The sequence below is a fragment of the Oreochromis aureus genome, linkage group 16 (genome assembly GCF_013358895.1).
Source record: "Oreochromis aureus strain Israel breed Guangdong linkage group 16, ZZ_aureus, whole genome shotgun sequence".
NCBI classification, from domain to species: domain Eukaryota; kingdom Metazoa; phylum Chordata; class Actinopteri; order Cichliformes; family Cichlidae; genus Oreochromis; species Oreochromis aureus.
This window is the reverse complement of record NC_052957.1, coordinates 29728152-29756080: the sequence shown is the minus strand read 5'-3', so window position 1 is coordinate 29756080 and position 27929 is coordinate 29728152. Positions and strand designations below refer to the sequence as shown.

General features: G+C 40.0%; 1 protein-coding gene across 1 annotated transcript; it reads right to left on the bottom strand.

Moving 5' to 3' along the window:
- On the bottom strand, nucleotides 1-27840 carry sucla2 (succinate-CoA ligase ADP-forming subunit beta). Its single transcript, XM_031746639.2, has 11 exons — nucleotides 27709-27840; nucleotides 24440-24635; nucleotides 20057-20156; nucleotides 18269-18431; nucleotides 16330-16458; nucleotides 11882-12020; nucleotides 8972-9133; nucleotides 7726-7868; nucleotides 7470-7590; nucleotides 3578-3666; nucleotides 1-2296 (listed from the first exon to the last, which is right to left on the bottom strand). The coding sequence occupies exons 1-11, from the start codon at nucleotides 27790-27792 to the stop codon at nucleotides 2222-2224; spliced, it is 1401 nt and encodes a 466-aa protein (XP_031602499.2). The 5' UTR covers nucleotides 27793-27840; the 3' UTR covers nucleotides 1-2221.
- Nucleotides 27841-27929: the final 89 nt, after the last annotated feature.

Below are 27929 nucleotides of genomic sequence, written 5' to 3'. Positions count from 1 at the left end.
TTCAACCAGGGAAAAGTTGGTGTTCTCTGTATTTATTCTTTTCTTTTTCTTCCTTTGCTGTGCTCTTTGTGAGGAGCATAAATATTTTACAGAGCGAGAACATCAGTTTGGTTATTTACAAGATAAAATAAATGACGTACAACTCACAATGTCAGCTTGTGTTTGGAGAGCTGGAGGAGGAGGAGTAAAGGGAAGAAAGAAAAAACATAACCTAGAGCCATTTTACCGTTTGACTTGGAGGACCTAAGTACCCCAACCTTGACTCTGACTTCACAAACAGAAACAAAAAAAAGGAGCTAATAGACTGTGGCGCGATGGCACGACTGAACACACGGGAGCAGCAACTGCAGAGGTCTAAACCAGCGAATTATTCCATAGAGAGAATAAAGCAGATAAATAAAGAGCGACACAAAATTCCAGTGTCTTCAGCAGTCATCAGTCCATTTCTGGTGACTTTGATGCTCCAAGGGGGGAAAGAATTATTATGGCAGTAGTTCATTTAACAAGAAAGTTGCCTACAATAACCACTTTGAACAAGGTGATAAACCTGCAATCGGAACCAGTGACTTTTCTGTCCTCTTCAGTTTGAGCTCAACCGGAAAAACTTGTGACTTGTGAACGTTAACGATCAGACTTCCTGGCTGCCCCCATTAGCCAGTATAACCAAGTACTGTTTGGATGACAGTGGAAGTGTTGGTGTCCACCGGTTTTGTGCAGTTTCAATTTGGAAAATAATAATCTCAATATTAAAACACAAAGACTGCAACTGAGGACTTTTTTCATTATCTGTTTAATTATTTTCACACTGCCCGGGAATACATCAAATTCCTTATTTGGATTAATTAGCAGCTCAAAACAAAAAGATCTTAAAAGTATTGTCATGAAAGACATCAAAAGAACAGACTTTTTGATTTTCAGATGGTCACAAGATGTGAACTCCATCTGGTTGAAACCTGGCAGGTAAGCAGGAGCAGTTTCCACGGGAACAGGAACGTAGACCAAGCTCTCTTGATTTACTTTGGGATCATTCAACTTTTGATCTCCATGTTCCTCCCTGGCAAAACTTGAGGTGCCCAACACGAACACTGAATAATTCATTTATTTAAAAAAAAAGAAAGTTAGCTGTGATGTATCACCTGTGTTCAACATACCCACACACGAGCTCCACCACAGCTGGGGCACAGCCCAAACGCCAGGCCTGCTCATCAATACTCGCTCAGATCCTGATGTCGATCGATACGCCCGCAGGTGTCGTGCCTAATAATTCAGGCAAACAAATGCGACTCGTTCAAACCCGGGTTAAACCAGATTGAGCCGTTCAAACTTTCAGGTAAAGTCAGAGATTAACCCGAAGACCATCCGTGCAGAGTGTGCAGTTTTGAAAGGAGGAAACATCTGCTGTGTGAGGAGTAATGAAGGAGGCTGAGGAACTCATGCCTACAGGAGGTACAGAAATAACACTGAGGCCTGCATGGAAAAAACCCCACCATTATTAAATCGATGCTGCTGGTTCTCCAATAAGGAGAAAACTGAGGTTGTTTCCTGATGCCAGAGTCAAGCTTGCCAGCATGTTGTTTGTGTGTTTGTAGCTCTTCACTCACACACAAAGAAAATCGTGTATGGAGGAATATATTCCTATTTAGAGGTCGCACACTGAAAGGCACTCGTGCTAAACCGTGTAATGGATAGCACTAGTGGGTCCCGACTCACAAGCATTCAGCTGAAAACAGGAAATGATGCGACTCAAAAGAGCCCCAACCTGAATACCAAGTAACAAGACAAAGCTACTGTTTTTATTCTATTATTGTTTCAAAGTAGGTCAAAGGAAGTGTTTGCAACAAGTACCAAATAAGACAGAAAGGCTCACCGCGAGTCTCCCTCTCAGGGTGGAAGAGAGTGAAGAACGAGGAAGAGGAGGAGGTTTGTGCGTATCGACTCGAGTGCAACTTAAGTGTTTTTTTTCTGGGTTTGAGACTTTGAGTAAAGGAGGGAGACATGGGGTAGAGAGGAAATGGAGATTTGGGGGGGGGGGACCTGTTCAGAGTCGTGTCATCGTGCCACAGAGCCAGAAAGAGGTTTAACAAAGGCCTAACCTAATGTGTCTTCTCTCTAGCTCATGTTGCTGTTTGATTGGGTAGTGGAGTGGCGTGTTGTTGATAGGCTGACCCAGGGGTGTGAGAGAGGAAGTGCTTGGAGGAAGAGAGCTGAAAGGTTGGGTTTCTTAGATGGGCAGCTGGAAAGTGATGTCCACTTGAGCTTCCTTTGCAAGGGAGACGATTTCAGAAAGCTTTACAACCTGTGGACAGAGAGCAGAGTGGGCTCATTAAATAAAATTTAACATAACATACTTTTATAATTGACCTTTATTTAACCAATAAGCCCGTGTTTTAAAAAGGAGACCTTTTTTAAGATAGTCAATACAGAACAGATGACACAAATGATACAGGTCTCTGAAGTCATGCAGCTGTTTCAATGGGATCCCAATCCTCTTCTTGACTGTGCTTGAAAAGTCTGAAATTCAGGTGTTATGCAGGTATTCTGCTTTCAATTTAGGATTGAGATATAGTGCACCTCAGGTTTGACAGCTGACATCCCCATCACTCACAGCAGTCACGCTTCACTTCACCTCATTATTACCAACTTAGCCACTGACGTTCTACATTTACAAACTTTTTCTAGAACTTTTATCGTGGGAGTGTCATCGCCCAAGTGTCATCTTGAAGACGCATATTTGTCTCTCGACGCACGCACACCTCAAACTCTACTTGAACAGTTATAGAGCAGCTGCACCTGTTAATCAGCTGATTGCACACGTGCAGTCTTGTTTTGTGCACTGAGACACACGCTGCAGTTTCATGCCATATCATGTCATACTTGTCTAGTAATTTTCTCCAAAATCATATTAATTCTAAACTTTTTTTTTTTAATATTTGGTTATTTTGGCAGAACAAAAATACCAAACACGACAACTACTAATACAGGTGACTGATACACGTTTCTTTTCCTAATCTAACAACAAGGACTCTCCACCCACATCAATCTAAAGGGTTTTCATTATTTCTCATCTTTCCTTAGAATACAAAAGAACAGAACAAAGCCTTTCATTTCCTCACTAACTCACATATCTGACAAAGCTGATCCTGCTCATCACTAATATCCTGTTTTTAGATCAAATACAACCATTTTCCACATATATAATCGTTACATTAAAGCTGGAAGCAGTCCACTTTTAAGCAATTAATCAAGCAGCTTAATTGGATGTGAAAAGTGTTTAGAACAGAGTAAGATTTAATAAAATGTTATCAAACGGCCTCCCGGCACACCTGCTCCCCAACCCTGTTCTCACATACGCTTTCACACTGTTGCTGCTTTCTGGTTACTTTGTGCTATAAATATAAAGTGACGTTTTTCCTCACATTGGTTCTCTCTCTCTCTCCCTCACACACACACACACACACACACACACCACTTCCTCCTCCTCACATACAGCGACACACCTAAAGGCAGGTACATGTCAGCTCTGCTCTCCCCATTCATGACGTGAACATTTGAGTTGAACGTGCGTCTTTGTGCGTACCATTTTTGCAGCTTCGTCCAGGTCGTCGCAGGCCAGGATTTTCAGCGGACTGGCAGCGATCAGAGCTTTGGCGTCGTCCACTCTTGTTCCTGAGGACAAAAAAAAAAATACATTGGAGGAAAAAAGTGAGTTTTCCAAAACAGCAGTACCTTTGGCCTCCCTACAGCTGTGTCACGGTCAGGATTGATATAGTTTCTTGATACGGCAAACATTCGTTTGGATGTTGTTGAATGTTTTTGAACCTTGAGGAAGTTAATAACCTCCTTGTGGTTTTCTATGGATACCTGTGCCTCCTGTGCTGTCCACCCTCAGACCACAGTTTCCATTTCCACTCGGGAAAAACAAAGCTGAATGTCTAAAAGGTCTTTCCAGAAGTTTGGAGAGCTGATGAAGTTTCTTTGATGAAAAAGAAAATGTCTGCCAGACCAAAGTGACAACTCAATTTCCCTAAAACTGCCCTATAACCTCCCAGCAGACAGTTTTTATTAAAGCTGCTGTCAGACAGCAAGCCGTTGCCTCCTCCTTTGTTTTCGAGGCAAACTGCAACGGCAACCAGGCGAAGGCGGATGCCTTCACACTTCATGGTTCAACTTTTTTCAGCTTGCCTCTGTGGCTTGCTGTGCAGCCATGGCAACCGCAGATACAACCATAGGGGGAAAATGGTAACAAAGGCTCATCAGCAAAAAGAAGACAAATCGATGGAGATCAACAACATCTGCTTTAATGTCTGATTATACAGACAGACCTCACAACCCAGAAAAGAATTACAAACAGAGCAAAGCAGACACATCCATTACAGAATTAGCCACTGACACAAATACACAAACCCATTAATCCAGGATAAACCAGCGAAGCACTCTTAGACACGAAAGAGCATGTATAAACATACCAAAGAAACTTGTCAGTGTGTAGACAAACACAGTATATTTATTATTTTTTTAAAAATTAAAATGTTAAAAGAGAGCATATTCCTGTTTTGAAAGGAGAACGTGGTTCAGTCAAGTTTCCAGAGTCCAGTTAGGAGCTGTGACCTATCTGATGTATCCGAGTCCGGCCCCGATTAACAAGTCATTTGGTCACACGCACATTTGTGGATTTGGCCACAGGAAAAGCATGTCTTAAAATCCAGGAAGCGTTTGGGTTTAAGCATCACACTGATGAGCTTGAACGTTTATCACAGTTTAAACACCGCAGAGATGTTTAAAAGGTTACAAGACAGAATTTAACAGCTTTGGAAAGTTATTTCAACTACTTTCCTTTACCCTTTACCACTAGGTTTAGAAGATAAAAGCAGATAAAGCATGCATGAAGGAATTCTTGCCTGCATGTGCTTGATTATCAATCACAGCATTATAGCAAATGATCTGCTGCAGTCCAGCAAAAGCCATTTTCAATGCTGACAGTCTTGTTTTGTTTTTTTACCCTGTTCTGCAGGGTGTTAAAATTCAAATAGCCTTCAGAGCTTTAGACTAACAGCAGAGTATTTAGTTTCAGATGACTGAGTACTCTGAAGCCTTACAGTCTCAACCGCACTCAGTCAATTAACTTCATTTTGAAGGTAGAAAAACAAACCACGGTATTCAATCACATCGCTATAGGTAACCAACAAAATCTCAATTACATTCAACCATGTCCAAAACCTTTATGCGTGAAAATACTCCCTGAAGAAAATATAAAATACAGATGATTCTGCTATGGTCAATATTAATGAGCAATATTTTTTAATGTGCAAGTATGTTAAGTATGCCCAAACCTCTAAAAAAGTACACATCACTACAAAGGAACTGAAAACATCTGCTGCAAACCATGAACTAGGATGTACTCTTCTGAAGAAGGCAACTTCCTCTGTTGTTGAACCTTTCACCCATATCCTATTTTCTCTTTGAAACAGATTTTATACCAAGTGAACTTAAAGCAGCCCAAGTCCCTCTCTGTTCAGGTGACTCCAACAGTTCACAATCATCACCTTCTGACACTGCTGATCATAACATCCTATTTAAAAAAAAACAAAAAACAAACAGCATGCAAGGAGCAGCCAATCAAAAGAAAGTTGGCTTAAAGGGAGGGTGGCATTAACTTTTTAACCCTTGAAAGCCAATCAGCAGTAACAATTGAAGCTTTTCTGAACTGAGTCATTTCTGTCATATTTCAGGCTTATAGAACAAAATGAATGGGTGTGCATCAGAAGTTAGCAAGAGCCTGGGTCTCTGACTATGCAGCTACCCAGAAACTATTCTAATGGTGATCAAACCATGTCTTTGACATATATTGAGTAAAAACACATGATTAAGGGGAGGTCAGGTGAAGGGGAGGGGAGGTCATCAAATGTCGTCTTTATCAGGGAAGAGTTAACAGGAGAGGAGCTGAAATACCTCATTTCAGAGAGTGTATGAACTGAGTGGCAGCACAGAGGCTCTATGATAAATAAGGATTACATTGATTATTTTCAACATGCAAAGCTTCCCTAAAATAACACCAAAATCTGTAACTACCTGTCCTGTTCTTCACCAGTGCATGAGCACTTGCAGACAAGACCACAGAGGTGCTAATTGAGATTTAAGACAGAACCCACCTAATGACTCCAATCCAACTTCAGAGGCGCTTCTTCTCATCTTAGATTATAAAATGTGTAAAGAATATATGTTTAATCATTTTTTAAAAGTTAAACAGAAGGCAGCCCTCCTGTTTAATTCACGTAACGTGTCTAAAGCTGCAGTGCAGTTACAGTCTTGGCACTGGAACGCAAACCTCAGCAGCAGCATTTTGAGGTGACATCCTCTCGTTTCCAAAATAGAAAACAGGAGCAGAAAATGTTGCCCTGAGGAAAACTGAGAAATGTCAGCTCTGTTTAGGCTCCAAATACAACCATGCACCATTTCTTTGTGCTTGCAAATTTCACTGCCTTGCACTGCCGAATGAATAAAGATGAGAAAACCAAATTGGCAGAGGAATATCACCCAGTGAGGGATTCAGCTCTCTGGAAGGCCACAAAGGACCAGCAAGTCTTTGTATTCAACACTTGGCCTCCTTTGGTAATATAGAGTATGAATGTACATATGCATATATCATACGATATCACAATAATTCACACCTCATTTGGGTTTGTCGTTTTCTGCGTGTTTCCAAGAGCCAGACTTTGAAGTAGGAAGCATCAAACGAAACAGACACGAGTCCCCCCCCTCAGCACTGCCAGCTGCTGCCAGTTAACCCGCCTGACAAGGTGGGGGAGAGTGTGTGTTTGTTTCCACTGGAAGGGGAGCCTGTGGCTGCAGTCGATCCAGAACATTACAAGCCTGCGGTTCGGGAGTGTGTTTGCGACCAAACCCCTGTCTATTTGCATTTCCTTTTAAAACGAGGTTTAGGCTGTTGGTCAGGTTGGTAATGAAATCTGCATTACAAATATCTGTACTCGTTTTTAAACTGAGATACTGTGCTGGAGAGTTGTCGGGATTTCCTTGCATTCCTTAGCTCACTAAGATCAGACATCCCCGAATTCAGCAAGATCTTCTCATGGAGGGATCCTGAGGGGCTCCTAGTGCAGATGAGATATATATAATCTTTGATCCTTATCTCTGATCCTATTCCCAAATCACTTCAACTGGCTGCTACCAGATGTCTGAAGTCGTCATCCTTTCGTTCAGCTTTCAGAAGGATTTGGTGACTCACTGCGATGGGTGAGGATCAGAACAAAGACTTGTTGATCCAAAGATTGGCCTCCTCACTACAGAGGGAGGGAGGCATCAATCCCCCATCAAAGTCATGGGAAATTATTTAACAAGAGTAAAAATTCTATTTAGGATAAAGTCTAAGCTTCAATTTAACAAATTAACGAATACAATGCCACATTTTAAATCCTTTTTTTGTTAAAAAAAAAAAACAGTGCATTTCTCACCTTGTAACCGCACTACGATAGGGATCTTGAGGTCCAAGTCTCTTACAGCCATGATGATACCCTGGGCGATGACGTCACACCTCATAATTCCTCCGAAGATATTGACCAGGATGGCCTGAACCTGAGGGAAAAAAAGAAACAACTTCATCAAAAACTGAATGTTACAAGAGCTCAGAGGGTTGAGCTACATCAAGCTTCAACAGTTTCCTGTTGAAAAAAAATCCTGAACAGCCTTTGGAAGGTGGCATCTTCTTACCTTCCTGTCAGAGGTGATGAGTTTGAAGGCCTCCGTCACCTGATGAGCTGTGGCTCCTCCTCCTACATCCAGGAAGTTGGCTGGCGTGCCACCATGGAGCTTGATGATGTCCATGGTAGCCATGGCCAGACCTGCTCCGTTTACTAAAAGAGACAAAGCCACTGGTCAAATGATTCAGGCAGACGATTTTCTTCTTTTGCACAGAATATGTACTGGGGGGGGAAAAAAACCAAAACACTAACTGATAATAAGACTGACATTAAATAGGAACGCATTACATTTAAATCACAACTAAAATAGCTCCTACTACGACAGTGCTGTCTTTACACTCAAAGTCTGGTCTGACAGTCGTTATAAAAAGCCAATTGGTGAGAGGCTGGTAGGTGTTAATGGCTGATACTGATGCACCACTTTGAACTAAAGCAGCTCAGGTTTGTACTTCTACGTCTGAAACTAACTGTACTACTGCCTTATGTTATGTGAAAAGGTTTAATATCCATTTTGAAATCTTTAAATGATGACAAAACATTACAGACTCCCACTAAAAATTGTTTTTACACATGGAAACAAGACTTGGGTGCCACTGTGCTGTAAAATACCACCCCACTGTATTTATGAGTCCCTCGCACTTTGAGCCAGTAGAAAGTGTTAGAGCCAACAACAGCTACCGAGTTTGGATATTTTTAAAGACGTAAGAAAGAGAAAAAAGACCGTGTATGATCTGCTTTTCATTGTTAAGAGACAGAATTGTGTCAGATAAGCTAGCACACCACTGGACACAACACAGCAGCTCAGCTGGATCCTGTGAACCGTTTCTGAGACGTTGTCTAAAGTAAGTGAAGAAAAACAAATGCAACAGTTCCACTAAAAGGCCGCAAGGTGTCTTTAGGTTGTGGGATGCTGTGTATGGAGCTGAGGTGGCTAGAACGTTGAGGGGGAAAAAAGACAGTAAATAGGAGACTGACTGACTGCAGGATATCGCAGGACAAATTAGCAAGCTCCTTTTTTTAATCTATACATATCCATATCTTGTCCAGTTTGGTCATATTAGTATCTGTGTTACCGTTATAACCTATAACGTTCATTTTCTGTCTGGCATTACCGAGCATTATGGGAAAATCAGTACCCAATCAGGATTACAACTGAGAACATATCTCAAAATGACCACCAAATAAGTTCACAAACTATAATAAACACGAAAAATCAAACTACTAAATAGCTTTTCTGACATTTCACTTGCACTGACCCAGACAGCCGATGGTTCCATCAAGGCCGATATAGTTGAGGTCAGCCTTGGCGGCCTGCCGGTCCCGCGGGTCCTCTTGAGTCCAGTCCCGCAGTTCAAACACCTTCTGCTGGCGGTACGCTGCGTTGGAGTCAAAGTTGATCTTGGCATCCATGCACATCACTGTTGACAAGGAGACACATAAGATTTTGGCATTAGAGGAAGATCAACGTCAGCTCATCTCTCCATCTGCCAGAGAGTCAGCCATGGGGGAGGGAGAAAAAAAAAAAAGTCTGATCAACTCTGGGACACAGAGTGTTTCCAGCACTGGCACCGGGAATGTAAATGTACAGCAGAGGGTTTTTTTTAAAGACCTTCTAAATGCTTATAACCTCGGAAATGATCAAATAATTCAATATGTCGAGGAGAGCGTTTCGCTTAGTAAAGAAACAAAAACAATTCAGGAGAATAACTCATTTCTCACTACACTCTGCTAAAATTTCTGGCTTTGATTATGAGCACAAGGAAAAAGGAACACTGTGAGCTTCACTGAAAGTCATACCTGAACAGTAACCGCAGGACAGAAGAACATTTCTAACATGTCTGTAATCAGCTGGCTACAGTGAAGGAAGCTAAGGAGCTATTATTTATATATATATCTTTTTTTTTAATCTTTCTTCAAACGACATGATGATCATGCAGAAGAAGGACCTAACGTCTCATCAGGCGCTCAGCACAGCGTTTGGCACAAAGGTCAGCGGTCTCCTTTCCTCACAAGTGTGTTTGAGAGCTGTGATTCATGCCTGAGGAGCTCATCACTGTGCATCAGGCAAAGCCATTAACTCTGACTCACTGACAGAACAACACGCACACCTCAGACTGAAATCAATCTCCTCATCATCTCCAGAATGCTTTCATGGACAAACCCCGGTGCATTCCTCCTTGCCAGAGACCCATAAGTCCGGTTAAATTAGTCTGTTCCCCAAAATGAAAATGACCTTTAGAGGCCAAGAGCTACACAAGCATACCAACCACACACCACTCACATCTCAGTCAGCAAGACTGCAAACCTGGGCAAGACTAGCATGGCTCCATTTTTCTTTAATGTCAACTAGGCCCAGGAAATTAAAGAATCCTGATATTTGTCAAGAGGTAAATTCCCTAACTAATGATTAAACTGACAAGTCGTGTAGAGTTAATGTTTGTCAGGGTCAACCCTCTTCAGCAACATGACTGTGTAGCTGAAAAAAGTGCAACTCCAACCAATCTTCCGGAAGATTTGGAAAAGAGTGAAAAATGCAGCAAGAAGCTGATGCTGCATCTCGCTCATATTTCTAAGTAAAAACAGACCCTAAGCATATCTAGGAGCATGCACGTGGACAAAAATGATTACACGATTCAGTCCAAGTACATATTTTTCTGAACAACATGACTGATAACACAACAGCAGTCAAGAGTTGTAGTTTAATGTGGAAGCAAAGCCTCTCTTTGCTGTGTAGCATTCACAGCAAAAGCGCTTGTTACTATAATCACCATGAAAGCATTTCCTGGTAAAACAAAAGCTAGCAGAGTTTTTATAATCAAACCACCTGTGCAAAAAAAACAAACAAACAAAAAAAAATGGTGGTTGCCAAGTGATTCCATTGAATATTTTACTTTAAAGAAGGGTTGTAAATATTTGCCAAAAGATTCGGTCAGTCTGCCAATGACCTAAACTCTCTGACGAGTCTCTTTGCAGTAGGAGACTCAACTCAACTGGTCACTGGGCAGGTTGTATTCTGGTTATATTAAGTTTGCCGAGCACCAAGTCACTTCCCAACTAAACAGTTGTCCTGAAGCAAGTATATCACTGTTTGTTAAAGGTGATTTCTGTGCATGGAGATGGCCACAGGTCTGTGATTTCCAATGATTTATCACAGTTAAATGGCATACCATGACATAACAACCCCATTCAATTGCAAACTGATAGCAGACTGATCCAGTGTCTTGACCCAGTTTTATCACCAAAGGCCTTTAATGTGACATCCAACTGTGACCGGTCACAGGTCTGACCTTCATCTTCAAAGCAACCATGTCAAAGGTAACAAGATTGCTACTTCATTGCATATGATTGCAATAAATCTGGTGTTGCAGCAGCCTCTCACCACTGTTTTCCTTAATAATACGGCTCTTTTTGCTTCTCATTCTGCATCTTTGTGATTAAGTCTCAACAGGATCTTTTTTTTTATGTTTTAATTTTTTAGGAAATGAAATGCCATCAATGACCATCAAAAAATGAAAAAAACAACCAGTTTTTTTAGATTACCAGATTTACAAATCGTCATCCGATATATAAAGAACAAACCACCTTAATAATAAATTTTGGAAATTTGGGCCATCAATGAAATATACCATTTTTTTTCATTTGAATTCCCAAACTAAATTTGGGCACCTGTATACCTTTCATTTGAATACATGCTGAACTGCTCGGTAAGACCAAACTGGTTTTTAAATTTATTAAAATATCATAAATTAATGCCATTAAATTCCTTTATCAAGCTGTATTTCCTAACCTAACAGTGACTCTGACTTCATCTCTGTGTTCAAATAGGATGTTTTCGTTTTTGTTCTCCAGACCACATGACTAAAAATTCAATGAGACAGAACATGTGTGTGATAGAGGGTGGAACAGTGATGTTATGACTCAGAAGGGAAAGATTAGTCTGTTCTCACTCAGGTTGCATCTCTCATGGATTTTAACACTTATTTCCTGCTACTGAAAGCTTAAAATGTGCTCAAAACAACTGTAAACACATTTGTTTGCCCACATGATCAGGCTACACATCACTCCAACCAGCTGAGTTAGGTTAGGGGAAAAGGCTAGACAAGACCCAGCACCACCCAGCAAGGACAGAAATACAGACACAGACAGGTGCATGTGTGTGCACCTACCAATGCCAGAGGAGTCTTCCACCATGGGATTGATCTCGACCATTGACGCGTCATACTTGATGAACAGATTGTACAGTTTGACCATGGTCTCGGCTGCCTCGTTCACCAGCGCTGGAGGAAAGCCCATCTTCTGAGCAACCTGCAGACAGATATACTTTGTCAAAAACAAATCAGCAGCGAGCTATTTTCAAACAAATGGCAGAGAAATGCATGTTTACAGCCACGATCAGGGGGTCAAACATAAAGCCCGTGGGCCAAAATTGGCCAAAGAAAAGACTCTACTCTGGCTTTGGAGAATGTGGAGGAGGAATTTTATACTTTTAGGTTCACAGCATTTACTACATTCACACATCAAAGTAATTAAGTAATTAGAAAGAAAGAAACATTTCTGTATTTTCATTATTTTATTTTATTTTTTTAAGAGAAAAAATTATGAATGATCAAATATCTTCTGTTTTAAAACTACGACGCACCTTAAATTAATGTGTACAATTACAGAAAAGGTTCTGGTAGGTCATTGCCCAAAAAGTCTTGCTGACAGATTTACTTACCACTGCAGCATTTCTTTATCATGTAGAAACACTGAGCTGTACGGTTTACTTACCTTAAGATTTGTCAGGGATTAAATGTATAGTAAAACTTCTGTACACTGACAGAAAGGGAGTTCTGATCATTATCAACAATGCCATAAGAATTACAGCTTGATTTAACCTGCTTTAATTGTCCTGATATCTTTAACGTCTTTCAGCTCATTATTTTGGTTTTCTTGGTCACATATGTAGCACTTTGTCTCATTCGCTGCTCCCACAGAGCTTAACTCCTGTCGACATTAAGACAAAAGTGAAATTTCAAACAGAAACGGTAGCTTCGACAGGTCTCATTAGAAGCACGGAAAGCCTGCTGGGTCTGTAAGAACATCACGTCGTTTGAAAAATGTGGTCTTGGCGGACAGAAATAAATGCAGTGAAGGAATATCAATGCCGCTCCATCTACTTTGAGAGCCCTGCAATCAACACCTCTTCTCTCTGTCAAATATATTGAGTCTCTGCTTTCACTATGACAACCAACATATTCAATATTCAGAGCCAAAGAGATGTGCAGCAACAAGGGGACAGGAATAAAGTGGAAAGGAAAAGAAAGACAGGCAGAAGTGAGAAAGGGTGGAGAAATGAGTACATCTGTAAACAAAATAAATGAAGTCCACCAAAAACAAGAAAGAACTCCAGCATTAGCTTCTGAAAGTCAGCTGACAGAAAAATAACGAAATTTGTGTTTCTTTTAAAAGTGATCAGAATAATTTCTTCATGAACTGTGTTCTGTTTCAGTGATTTTCATATTACTACAATTTCTCTTTATTTTTTAAAGAACTCAAGTCCAGAATCAGTGCTTAATGTTTCTGAGGGGAAGAAGACCCTGTTCTAAAGCACAAACTGTTCTGCTGCCTTTAATGGTTAATTCAGCTTAGCTGATAATATAATTTTACAATTCTTAGTTTGCAAATTCATGTTTTATAATGATGTATTACTGATGACTGAGCCACAGTCTGAGGTTGGACTTTGGTCTTCCACTGTTGAGCTCTCTTAACACACTCTGTGCAGGCCTGAACTTTTCTAGATGGAACTAAAAGGACGAAAAAGTCTGATGCGATCAGATTCCACATTAAAAGGTCGTTAATCTCCCAGTCCATGACAACTGTCAACAAATATCCTAAATTTGTTTATCCACTGCTCCAAAACAAATGATTAAATACCAGAAGTTCTTGGTGAAGGCAGAAGAAGGGTGGGAAACCAGCAGCAGGAAGAGATGGATGTGGAGGACCTGCCAGTTCTTTGGAAAATGCCAGTCAAGCTGCACAGTGCTAACTGGGGAGCACAGGTCTCATGGACTGCCTCATGGAGTCTGATTCTAAGAGTCCGGTCAGGAAAAAAAAAAAAAAGCACATAACTAGCATGCACTGGAGGTCAATCTGAAGGGCTCTGGCAGTGTTTGTCCTGTTTCACCTTTCACAACGGAGCAGATCCCAGTCCTACTGCTGCTGGCTTGATGTCCTCCTATGACCCCTCCCAGCTCTCCCTGGCTATCCGCTCATCTCCTTGCATCTACTCCACACAGTTGACTGTGATGTGATACACAGCAAACCTTGCAACAGCAGATATGTGTGGTCATTCCCTTTTCAGGGGCGTGGGGGGTTCTTGCCATTGTTACTTTCATTTATACCAAAGCAGGTGACACAGGGTCTGTCCAGTTGTGCATCCTAATTGGACAGACTGATACCCTGAGGTTTAACTGACTTGGTGTAAGACTGCGATGATCAAGTGTTCCCTTAATTTTATGTTGAGCAGTACATATTTAAAGTGGTAAAAGACTGATGGCAGCTTCCATGAGAAAACCCAACAAGAGCTGTACAGATACAGCTTGCAACTCTGAAAGCACTCCTGCTGATGTAAGAAGAAACAGAGGGAGAGTCTGATGAAGCCTTCTGCAATTATGAATTATAAGTTGATGTATGTCAGGAAACAAGCAGACATAACGCGTCATGGCTACAGGGTGATCACTTCAAGCTTTGTAGTTTGTTTGTTTTTTTAAATATTATTAAGATCATGTTTCTTTGTTGAGCACATTTTTAAGATCAGTCAAGAAGAAGCTTTGGCAACGTGCAGATGCAGTGATAATGATTATTAAACATTATAAAATGTTTTGAGTTTGTTCAGGTGATCTGGAAATAAACCACAGTTAATGGAGTTCATGATCCAAGCATGACTGAGCTGAGGTGCTCAGCTCTCAGGTGCTCAGCTCAGGAACATCCTCACTCTCCTCAGAAGTAGCTGCTCAATAGCTGTAAAGTACAGCAGCTACATTACAAACACCGCAGCATCATCTTGTTGACAAAGGTAGTCCACAGTGCATCAGAAAGTATTTTTACTTCTTTTGGTACATGTTGTCAGCAGGAACATCCTCACTCTCCTCAGTGAAAAGTAGCTTGAAATGCTCAATAGCAAAAATACAACATGTACATTTAGTATTTACTCAGCAGCTTAAAGAGCCATTACAAACACAAGTCATTTTAGCATCATCTTGTTGTTTGTTTTGGGGAGGTAGTCCACAGTGCATCAGAAAGTATAGGGTCATTGTCACTTGGAAGATTCTTCCACATCATGTTACAGTTATGTTGTCATTTTACAGCCTTATTCCAGAACAGTTTAAAATTTAAACACAGAAACGTGGTCTTAGTCTTTCACATTTGGCAAACTCTGTCATGTGCCTTTTACTGAGGAGTGGGGCCACTCTACCATGCAGGAGTTTTAGTCCTCAGATAAGTTTACTTGAAAAAATGCCTTCGTTAGAGAAACCATCAGGTTATTTGTCAGCTCCCTGACAAATGGCTCAGATTAGTCAAAATTAACAAAAATACAGCATGTACATTGTCTCAGAGATACAGACACAGACTTCATGGCTTCCTTGTGACTGATTCTTTTGCTGTCGGTGTGCTTTTCAAAGTCAGGCCCAGTCAAAGAATTTACCGGTGGACTCCAGTCAAGTTTGAGCTCTGTAATTTTGTATTAATCATGTATTGTGATCAGTGCTTTCTTTAAAGAGCTCCTTCGCAGGTGGACTCCAGTCAAGTTGACAAAGAGCCAGTGTCTAATTGAGACTATTTTAGAATTCACATTAACATTTTAAAGGAAATGTTTTCTTTGCATCACTGTATTGTTGAATTTGTAGAAAATGAATGTAATCATGTGAATAAGGCTGTAATTTGACAAAAGTGAAACACTGGGAAAATCTGATTCTGCAGGAAAAACTACCCAGCTGAATGCCTGACTAGAGAGTCATCTTTGTAAATCACATTAAAAGCAGAACATGTTTGGGCATTATTTATCTTGCTTGAATGCCAGTCATCATCAGAAAATCATTATTTATCTTGCTTGGCACATCACTTACAAACAAGTTTTTTTTTTTTCCTCTAACAGATTATTTTAAAGGCAACCATCAGACTGAAAAATGAAAAAAAAAAAAGAATGACTATTCTAAACCAGGCACCAATTTCATACTGTAAACATGAGAAAATACCAGTTGTTTTCTATAAGCCCTAGAAAATGATTATAACTTAGGCTCAGAGGAAAATTTGGGATGGTGGGCGGAAATTTGGCATTACAGGCCAACAAACTAAAAATTTAAAAACCTTAATTATATCAAACATACATGTAAAAACACGCTAAGAAGAATGCAAATATTTCTCCAACCAATGACCTTGTTTAGATAAGAGTTATCCTTCTTTAAACAGCAAAGAGCCCCTTGTGATTTAGACATTTTAGCACTCACTGCAGCATGAACGCACACAAACACACTCCCCTTTCTCTTCCTCCAAGTCTTCCTGCAGCCCAAACTACAAAGTTGGAGCACCTCAAGTCTGTTTCGTGACTTATTACATCTACCATCGATCGCACCTTGACAGCCTGCTCCATCTTAATGCCCTCCACGATGTCGATGGGCTCCTTCACAATGGCATCTGGATTTTCCGCTGCAACATCTTCGATGTTCACGCCACCCTGTGAGCTGCCAATCAGCACAGGGCCCTGTGGGACACAAGTGGGAGGGATGGGGATTTAAAAACTTAGAGTTACTGCAATATTTTTGTTTCAAAATCTGTGAAACCTAAGCCCCAGATAGACACCTTTACAAGGAAAACGAGTGATTTAATAAGAGTGATTTTATGCAAGGAGGTTTTGACTATCCTCTCCCAATAATTACAATCAAAATTACCTTCTGTTTTTTTACTGACTTGGCTGCTCTTCCTGTAATTTAAATCAAATCTGAAGCCACATCCTTCAGACTTAAAATTCATCTTTTTGTGTGTAAAAACTAAAAGATGCTATTGCCATAAAAAAAAATTACAGTGTCTTCAAACCTCTCAGAACAAAAGCAACAAAGTAGTCTGTGGCTGCACAGTAAAATCACCGTCCTCATAATAAAATGCAAACGACAACAATAAGCAATTTTATAATCTTGTCATTTATCTTCAGACTATTTTCTCAAACTTTTACAAACCCTTAGATTTTCTATTTAAAGTCATGTAAAACAGGAAAAAGAAGAAACTCTCAGACCGGAGTAAGTAAGTAATTTTCATTGTTGTTAGAAAAGCAATGCTAAATAGTTTATAAAATATGAAAATACTTATTAATTTTACATTCATCTGATTGTCAATAGGCTAATCACTGAGCGCGCTGATTGCTTGCAGCAGCTTCATAAACACAGCTGCATAGAAAAAAAATAAAAAGGTTATCCACACAAGTCTTCATGACTGCACATCCTGAGGAGGCTCCTCAGATCACAAACCCCGTTTAATACAAGGTTTTGTTCCAAAGACTCCTTAGGAGACCTCTGAGACCTCCTTATTTCTGCTGTGATTACGGCAAAATACTAAGAAGGAATTTCTGTGGTGAGCAGCATCTTTTTCCCTTTCTTCATACAGTAAGAACATGTGGAATACATTACAATCAGAATTTTATATACTATATACAACAGTGTCCAAACGTTTTAAACACATAAAATTCTTGCTCACCACATGGTTCATGATCTATGACTGGATGATCAAGCTATAGACACAATGGACACGAATGTTACCACCTTTGCCTAATTATGAATAAAAACCTGAACATCCAGTAAAGCATACAGACTCACTGAACCCTGAAAAAGATCCAGTGAAAGTGTTAAAATTCTTAACACATATAAAAACACTGACTTCATACTGGTGTAAGTCATGCTGAACAGTCTTTATCTTCAGTACTGTGCTGCCATCTAGTGGTCAAAATCAGATTAAAGCAGGAAAAAATCTGTTAACTGAATCACGACTTTCTTTTTTATGAGTTCAATGAAGATGAGTCAAGATGCATTTAAGCACTGAAAAATTAATCTACGTGTGCTTTGCTTAATTTAGTCATCTGAATGAAAAGATGAGATGACACTGTGGAGGGGAGGTGCGATGTACAGTTTCATTACAAAAACAACAGTGAATCACATCCAAATCTTTAATTTCACATCTAATTTTTGTAGTTTATAAATTGCCTCTAATTTTTTCAGAGCTGACTTTTCTTATGATACAGATCTTAATTTAAATGAATGAGTAATGTGTTTAACGTGTTTAAGTAAACAAACAGCAGCAGCAGCTTGAGCTTTTCAAACTATGCCTGCAGACTGTCAGCAGCTAAACTAAAATGAAATGGGCATTAAGGGCACTCCTTTTGAACTCTTCCACCCACAGCATGACATATTCAGTTCAGCCACCTTTGTGTCTTGTTAGGGAAATTAATGTCCCCTGAACAGCATCGCTCTCAGCTGAGCAAACACATCATTTTGCTTCATGTGGGTTCATCTGTGTTCCCTCACCTGAAAGGACCTCTCCATGGTGATGGCGAAGTAGTATTCTCTGCGTGGGTACCTGCGCTCGCAGATGAACACCTGGTTGCAGATACGACCTGCCTCCCCGGTCTGCTTGGTGTACAGCTTTCGACCAATCATCTGAGATGAAATGTCTCGGGCTTCCTCTGGCCTGGAGATGAGGAGGAGACAGGAAATGAATACCAAGTAATTTAGAAAAGTTATGAGACAAATTGATAAAAACAACAATACAAACTAAAATTATTAAACAGCTACTTGAGTTTATTAACATTTATATCATATCTGTCAGCACTTTCCTGAGCTAGTCAGTAAGCAGCAGAATGAGGCTGGACACAGTTACCAAGGTTGTAAGTGTAATCTGCTCTGTGTATTGTACAGTGCAGAAAAAATCCATTTCCACTCTTTATAGCCTCCGTCCTCTAAACAACAGTATGCAAAGTCTGAGCAGTAACTTCTGAAAACAGATAATAAATCAAGAACAGGTTTGTCAAACTCATTAAGAGGAAATGAATAGTGCAATTTATTATTTTGTTCTTCAGATGAAGTCTGGAGTTCATTTTCATCCATTTTCAGTAGTACTGCAGTTTGTTGCTGCCACACTGGAGACACTTTGCCAAGTAGGCAGCATTTTGCAATTACACAGCAGTCAGCTGTGCTAAATAAAAACTAATGAAGCACTTTGATGCCTACAGCAGCTCAGATATTCAATCAGCTCTAGAATCTGTAGGCATGTGAAAAAAGAGAATCCTACCTATTAGGAGCAGAGGCGGAGTTTCCAACAGTATATTAAAAGTAGGTTAATATAGTAGGAGAGAAAAATGGGGGGTAAAGAACTTACTACTATTTACTACTTTTTGTTTTGTTTTACCAGTTCAGCTGATATACACTTAAAAATTCGTGGGGGGGGGGGGCTTCTATTCTATAATAGCAGAGGTTTTGACTGTTTGGGAGTCTGTTAACACAAATGTCAAGGAGGAAGCAGCTGTTGGTGAGAATCAGTCTGGGAGCGTAAGGCCATTTAAAAAACAACTTCAGGCCGTACGTCTGCAGTGAGAGAGATTAAACATTCGAGACCCCTGACAATTTTCCAGCAGTGGACAGTCCAGAAAATCCACCGCAACAACGGACTCTAAGAAATTACAAAAAACCCAGGAGCTACATCACAGACCCTACAGACCACAACTAGCATGTCAAAGTTCATGATAGCACAGTTGTGATGACTTCAAGTTAATCAAGTTATTGTTGCTAAAGATCTTTCAAATCGCAGGCTGTTTTTCACAGAACTGCATAGCATTGTGGGAAAACATTCTTCAAAAGACCGTATATTCACTACTCAAGGTAGGTTAAATCGTTGAGCACTCTACGTAAACATGGTCAAACATCATTAAGGTCTCTAAACACAACACTGTTTCTTCATACAGAAGGAGCTGAACTCCCTGGTGTCTCCCACCTCCCTCTTCATGTATGCGTTCTCCTCTCCTCCTCCTCTCTGTGCCACAACATAATGAGGAGCTAGGACGATAGTTATTTACCGTTATCTCTCCTACAATCTTTTCACTCCCATGGCCAACACAAACATTTCCTGCTGATCCTATTTCATGTTAATAATCTTAAACATGGGTTTTACTGTGAAGCAGCAAAACATACTCTTTGGTACATGCGTAAGTGAGGATAGGATTTTATCTAAAATGTGTTTACATATAGACAATCGTGACTTAGCTGAATTGTTGTCAGTGACGACTTATTTTGTTGAATTATAAAGGCTGGATTACTTACGAGTAGACGATCCTCACTCCTCCCTTCAGTCCACCTTCAAACGTCCCCTTTCCTCTGCCGCCAGCCAGAACCTGAGCTTTCACCACAAGGTCCTTCGAACCTAACATACACACACACACACACACACATCAATTACACACTGTGATAATAAATGCATTAAATGTCACAGTAACTAATCAGTTACATAATAGACCGGCCAGAAATGAAGTTTGTACATTGTCAATAATCAAGTTTTTTAAAAACATTCCTGGTTCTCTGTTAATATTTACACTCACATATTTCAAATGTGTGTTTGCTGCTTAGTTCCATAAATGTACCAATCACTGCTCTACTTCAATTTTTATATTGACAGAAACAGACCTCCATTTGTATTCTTTCTGTAGTGACCCAACGTTTAGATGGACTAATTTGATCTTATTCTCCTGTCACGCATAAACAATATGGCCAAAGGCTTACAAGACACCATGAGGCTTTTGCAATAATGGCTGAGTTTAAAAGTGACAGGAAGGACTCCAGTTGGCAACTAACGCACCCTTGACCATTTCAAAAATATGCAGTGACACAAAGCTCTGGGTCATAGTTGTGTTTATGAGAAGGTTTGTTCACAAGTTTGGTTTTTCAAATCTAGGTGGCAACTGACTAACTGTGCTAATATTGCATAATAGTTATATACACATTTAGCTTTAACTTCCTTAAAACTAGCACGGCATGCTGTAGCACACAGCATGTTTAAGTTTTCTTAAATTAATGAGTACTTTTGTTTATTTTCATCTACACACAGTTTCATTCTGGGGCTTGAGGGAGGGGGTTTGCATAGCTCAGTTTAATTATTTCCTTTTATCCTATACTTGGCACACCCTATCACAGTTCATCCTCTGTCTCAAACAAGCTCTTTAGAGCAGTCTCACAGTGCTGTGCAAAAGTCATGACACTTGGAATTTTCTAAAGTGGTCTTGAGCAATAGTTTAGCAGGGTTTCTGAAGATCTTTTAAAGTTTTTCTTTTGAGTTCAGCAGCTTTTTTTCTTTTTTGCTCATTTTAAAACTGCATAGCATGTATCATGTTCTTAAAAATGTTTGATGAAATTAGAAAAGTGGAGGACAAAAGAAGATGTGGCAGCAGCCAGTGGTACCACTCAGCCTCCTAGCAAATACACCTAATGTATCAAATTTTACAATGTCTTATTCTTGGGTTAGCACATTCACAAAGTGGGCATCCAAGCCTCCTCAGAAATGGTCTCAGTGGAAGGGGTAGCTGTCAAGGGGTCATTCTTAAAGAATATAAACAGCTAAATTAGACAAAAACTGCACTAAATATCAGTGGCAACAGGTCTTATGGAGAGATCAGTCCAAATTTGACATATTTGGTTCAAATCATCATTAATATATACAGGAGAAAAATACAGCAGTGAATGTCTACAGCCATCTGTAGAACATAGTGGAGACTTAGTCATGTTTTGGAGCTGAATTTCATCCAGGGATGCAGGAGATCTTGTCAAATTGGTGAAATCATGAAAAAGTATTTCATGATTCCACCAGATTAGTATTAGTATTCCAGATTTTGATCCACTGTGAATTAACATCTGGAAAGCATTTGACTATCAACAGCTTCATTATCAACATGACAATGACCACAAACACACTGCCAGTGCAGTGAAAGCATACCTGTATGGACAAACAGACAGTGGCCTCCCAAAACCCAGACCCCAACATTACTGAATCAGTGTGGGAACATCTTGTCAGAGAACAGAAAAACATGGCAGACAACATCCATAGAAGAGTTCTGAATGTCCTTCGAGAAACCTGGAAAACTTTTCCTGAAGACTACTTAAAGACATGACAAGAAAGGTGTCTAAGAGAGTTCAAGCTGTGCTGAAGAATAAAGGTCTTTATACCAAATGTTGACTTTCAAGCTTATCTCTTTTCGGCTTCTATACTGTATATCCATGTATGATTGCACATGTGTCAATAAATAACTGCACACACTTCCCATTTTCCTAGCAAAATAAAGAAATTAGGGGTGGCTAAAAACTTTTGCAACATACTGTATATGCCCCCCCCCAAAAAAAAAAGCAGTAGAGGACCAGCTTAGCTAAACAAGTCTTATCATATCACGTGTCTCCTTACTGATAGAGGAATATAACTTCAACGCAGGCAAAGTAGGAGTAAAATATGAGGAAAAAAAACATGGCATGTAGCTCTTTTCACGTTATTTACAATGAACAAGAAACAGGGTGTGTATTGATTCCAACAGGTGCATCTTCTTTCCATCCTAGAATTGTGCATGTTGAGTGTCAACTGATACCACTGAAGCAGAAGATGGCTATGTATAGACTGGGTGTGCGAGAGAGTCTTTCTCTGTCTGTCTCACTCTCACACTCACGCACAAACACACACACAATGTTAGAAAAGCCTCCAAGGGGCATTCAGGTCCAGAGGGGTGATGAAAGAGTTAGCAGCATAAATGGATAGTCACGCCACTGCGTTTGTCAGAGAGTAATAGCGTGGTTAAAGTCAAAACTTTCATTCCATCTCTTGAAATGTTTTCAAGTTTAATGCAGAGCGATGGGGTCAAAATGCTTAACACCTCCATCTTTAAAATTTTTCATTTCAAACATAGCTCTAAACGTGCTCTTCTTGCTCATATGACCAACCAAAAAAATCACCACTGGTAAATCCACAACAGTGGCTTGGTGGTGGACCATTAACAGATAAAACATTCATAATACACTCATAACACTACTAAAGCACACTGCATTTAACGTGGTTGCTAAATTCAAAGGTCTCCAGACTGAAGTTTGACACAAAAGAGTTTAACTACAGTGACTCCAAACGTAAGACTGCTTTACTTAGTCAAGTTTGTGAAAGTGATGGCTTATATTTGTGAATTAAACAAGAATTGCAATATGAGATTGTTTGGAATAGAAACAGTACTAATGTAATTTGGCTTCTTACAGACAAGGTTGTATTATGGGTTGTTTAAAACGTTAATGTTGCCACAGTCAGTTCACATTGAAGGCATTTGAAATTTAGCCTACTGGGTTTCTGAAGGCTTCTGTAATTAAATGCATGTACAACATCTTCAAACATCAGTGCTTCTCTATCCATTAAAGTGTGAAGCTGTGCATATTGACTGAGGTTGGACATTATGTTTAAAATCACTTAAATTCTCACTTAAGCCGTTCTAAATAACAGAACTACAGTTTTTGTTTTTTTGTCCTTATCTAACAGTAATTCACCAGCAAAGGTCATATTTTTAAATGTCTCCAAGGAAACTCATGGCTTACAAGACCACACACTCTTTCTCCCTGCTACCACTGGGACATAATGAAGTACACATTGTGATTTAGCAATTTAGGCCTTTTTCATGTTGTGAAAAAACAATATTTCTCACAGACATAAGGGAATAACATTAAATGTCCAGTCAGGTTTGTAATATGGTTCCTTTTAAACTGAAGCTTTAACATACTTTTTTTTTTTTTTTAATACAGGTGCACCTCTTGTGTGGCTGCTTGCACATGTACATGTTTAGCATCTGTTTTCAAATACCAGTACAGCTATAGGACAAATATACCCAGGAACAGGGAGAACATGCCAACTCCACACAGAAAAGCCCCAAATCTGATACACAGGATAGACTGATGACCTCTATTGAGTTTTACACCAAAAATAATACTACAGTTTTCTTAGACATTGGGACATTGACCTGGTGAACAAACCAACATGCACAATTTTGTCTAAATAAATAAAACTAATAAAGATAAGCTCTTTCGCCCCATTTCAAAGTGCAGTGGTTCAACAAATTTGAACACACAACATTATGACCAAGCAGAAGCACATTAAAACCTACACCGTACTTAAAAATGTCAAGTGAAAGTATCACCATGGAGTTGGATATTTATAATAATACCACAATTGCTAAACATTTTCCTCAATAATTAGTCTATGATCTTTTAAACATTATTTAGGCTACACATTGCCAATTTTAAACAACTAAAACCCTGCAGCTATGCAGAGTTAACACAAAAGTTATCACGGATCATTCTTGGGAGAATATATCAACTAAACCGCATAGCAACACATCAAACAGCTGTTGACTAATTTCACTCTGGAAACAAAGCTGTTGCCCAACCTGAATTGCCACATATTTCAAGGATTATAATGCAATTCACAGTTTGCCGGAATGAAAGGTGATCTGAGTAAACAGTCCAACCACAGCCTCATTTACAGCAACACAAAATAGAAAAAAGTGGAGAAGCCTCCCAATGGAGAAGTGGAGACATTGACAGTTTTCCTTAAACAAGTTTACCAAACGTGTTAAAATCATAGTCTGAGAAAAGGACAGTGAAAGTGAACTTGCTTATTAAGACCTTGTTCAACCTTACCAATCTGCTTGGCCACAGCATACGCCTCCTCTGAGGAGTTAGCCACCATGCCGGCCGGCACAGAGATGCCGGCCTCCTTCAGCAGGCCGATGCTCATGTACTCATGTAGCGAGAGGTTCCTCTGCTGCTGCTGCACGTGAGGGGGCTGGGGCTGGGACACATGGCCGCCAAACAGACCTGAAGAACCACCAAGAACCTGAAGGGACAGAAAGAACAAGAACAGGAAGCAGTGAACTTAAAGCCAGTACATCTGCCATCTTCAAATGTCAATCTAACCTACAAGTAAACAATCTATTTTAACTCAAAACACGCAGACACATCATTGTGTTGTTCCTGTCCATAAAAAAAGGATTTATTTAAAGTCTACGTAAAATGTCCTAAATCTGATCACACAATGCCATGGCAGCACACTCGTTAAGCAAAAGCTGAAGAACTTTTGCTCAATATTGCTAGAGCAACATGTGAAAATCACAGATACTAAACCCACAAGATAAAATTCCTACACCACAAAACATTACCATCCTTAGAGGAAGAGAGAATCATTCACAGTCCGTAGGACCACAAAAGTAACACTGGAAATTTTAACAAGGATGTGAAACAAAGTGTTACTCGAAGCATGTCAGCTGGGCATTAAACAATCACGTTTATTTCCTCAACTAAATCAGTGGACCAAAAGAAAAATACAACTTTTCATTTTTGGTCAAGAAAAAACAAAAAACAGTGCATGAAATTCCAGATTTATGCAGGTTGAAGCATGTAAAAAAAAAAAAAAAAAAGACTGGCTGCTTTATTAGGTACACCTGCTTCACATATTTACTTATTAACACAAATATCTAATCAGCATTTAGGCAAATAGGCATGGTCAAGACAACCTGTTAAAGTTCAAACTCAGTATCAGACCAGAGAAACAAAGCGATTTAAGTAACTGTGATGGTGGAATGGTTGCTGCTGCCAGATGGGCTTTGTCTGAGTATCAGAAACTGCTGATCTGCACCTCTAGGGTTTACTGAAAAAGAAAACATCCAGTGAGTGGCGGTTCTCTGGGTAAAAATGCCTTCTTGTTGATGTCAGAGGTGATAGGAGAATGGTCAGCTGCTTTGAGCTAACAAGAAGGCAACAGTAGCTCCATTAACCACTCAGACTAAAGCAGCAGAAGCTCACACCAGGTGCCACTCCTGTCAGATAAGAACAGGAACTGAGGCTCACCAAAAACAGTCAACAGAATAATGATTCTGGATTTTTGCTGTGATATTCAGATGATAGCATCAAAGCTGACCGTAACAGGCTCCATCCTGCCTTGTTTCAATAGCTGAGGCTAATGAGGTGGTATAATAGTGTTGGGAATATTTTCTTGGAACATTCTGGTTCCTTAAGTACAAACTGATCATCATTTAAAAGCTCTCACTGTACTCAGATGGCCTCCACGGTCACCAGATCTCATTCCAACAGAGTACCGTTAGGACAGGACGGAACAAGACACTCACACCATGAATGTGCAGCTGACAAATCTGCATCTGTGTGATGCTCCATGTCAATATGGACTAAAATCTCTGAGGAATGTTTCCAGCCACTTGTTAAATCTGTGCCACGGACAATTAATGCAGTTCTGAAGACCAAAAGGCATCCCCCCAGGTACCAGTATGGTGTACCTGTGACTGAAGTAAGTGTTTAGCTAAAACAAAACAAGACATTTGAAGAACTAAACCTGTAATGGTTTTTGAGGTTTCAGATACCAGACAATTAGTCAAACATTACTTTGTTCTGTTACCTTTACACACTCTATAAAATTATATCACAAGCAAAAGTGTGTGTAAACAGACATTATTAACTCTAATAGGTGTGCACACACTATCAAGATTACAATGAACAGAAAAAAAAGGGAGCAACTGAAGACTTTTTGTTGGCTACTCAAGTAACACTTTTAAAGTCCCTCTTGCAACCACATAATGTGTAGCACATGTAGTATTTCACTGTTACACCATCCAAAGTGAAAAACCAGAACAATACTGCAATTACAATATACATTATATCACATTTCCAGATGGATAACTCAAAAATTGCTATTGATGAATATAAGTGTAGGCAAACTGTCCTGACAAGTAGCCTAAAAAGAATGAAACCATTTAAAGATCACTGTTCTTTTTCGTTGATCTATATTACACCTTTCAACCATCTTTCAAACCAGTATACTATAAATTTTTTAGCTGAAAAAAAATGCAAATATTTTGTCACTAAACAGTGTATTCTGAGTTTTGGAGAAAAGAACTGAATGCAGTGCTTTTAGAGAGCTTCAACAACCTGCAGATACCTTTTTAGTAAAACAAATGTAAAGCTTTCCTGATGTTATCTGAACGGAATGTGTCAAAATAAGTTTTACATGCATTTCAAACTTTCAATAAGATGACACAGAGACTTCTGTTAAGAATGCTGATACTTTTACCACCGATAAGACAAAACACTAAAACCAGCTGTTTTGTATTGTGTCCTCATCATGCTTCCAAAACAGCTCCGGACTGCCAGAGCACAGCCATGAGACCACTGGGTTTCTCCTGTGGTGTCAGGTGTCTGCAGCGATGTCTAGGCTGGTGGTGTTAGAAGAACATCCACCAGAGTGTCGAGACCCAAAGCCTCCCACCGATACGACATAAATAACGTCATTCTGCTCGGTGAAGAGTATTCAGAATTTTCCTGGTCAGGCTCTATCTTATGGGGGCCCTGGTGTAATGGACTCCCGGTTGAATTGCGCGCTCTTCCCGGTTAGATCTCTTCCGTCATTTTATCTTGCTGTTCCCCCCGTTGTATATTTACAGCGTATCTCTGCGGTGAACGCTGTTTATGCTTCCGAGCCTGAGCGGATTTGTCCAGTTAACTTTCCAAGAAGACCCAGCGGGACAGATGCGACGGGGGAGGAATCGCAGGGATGGAAGCTGTAGCAGCTGCCGGTGGAGGTCACTGAGCTTCACTGAGCATATCCTCCACCAAGAATGCCGTTCACAGCCACACGAAGTGCACGGCTACAGAAAAGACTAAGGGCACAGGGATTCATTGGCCTTTTACTGCTTGATCTGCAGATTTGACAGCCGGCCATGCTAACTATGTGCTAGTTAGCGTGTTAGCCAAAATAACGGAAACTCAATGGAGTTGTGCTAATGTCAAATTTGACCCTGTCAGATTCGGAGAACTTTTAACCCTCGGGGAAGGTGTGGTGCCATAACAGACACATTCCTCGACAGCCCAAACGTTCTCCTCCATTGTGGATACACACTTACCTTACAAGCGGAGCTAATAGTGTTTCTAGCCCCTGAAGTTCTCAGGCTAGCCGTCAAACGGCCGCAAATCAGGGACGTCGCCATGTCTCCCTCTACAGCAAAGTGGATTGAACACGCATGCGTAGTGCAATTCCAAAGACACCCTCCCCACTGGCAATTTCAAATGCTGTCGGAAATTCCACAATTGACGTTCAGTCCCATGAAAGGAATATTATGGCCAC

What these genes read in the sequence shown, in the direction of transcription:
- sucla2 (XM_031746639.2), bottom strand. Translation starts at nt 27,792, where the DNA reads ATGGCGACGTCCCTGATTTGCGGCCGTTTGACGGCTAGCCTGAGAACT. An exon ending in CTATTAGCTCCGCTTGTAAG is followed by an intron (nt 24,636 to 27,708) that starts GTAAGTGTGTAT and finishes CTGTCCCTTCAG; the next exon opens with GTTCTTGGTGGTTCTTCAGG. An exon ending in CCATGGAGAGGTCCTTTCAG is followed by an intron (nt 16,459 to 18,268) that starts GTGAGGGAACAC and finishes TGTGTCCCACAG; the next exon opens with GGCCCTGTGCTGATTGGCAG.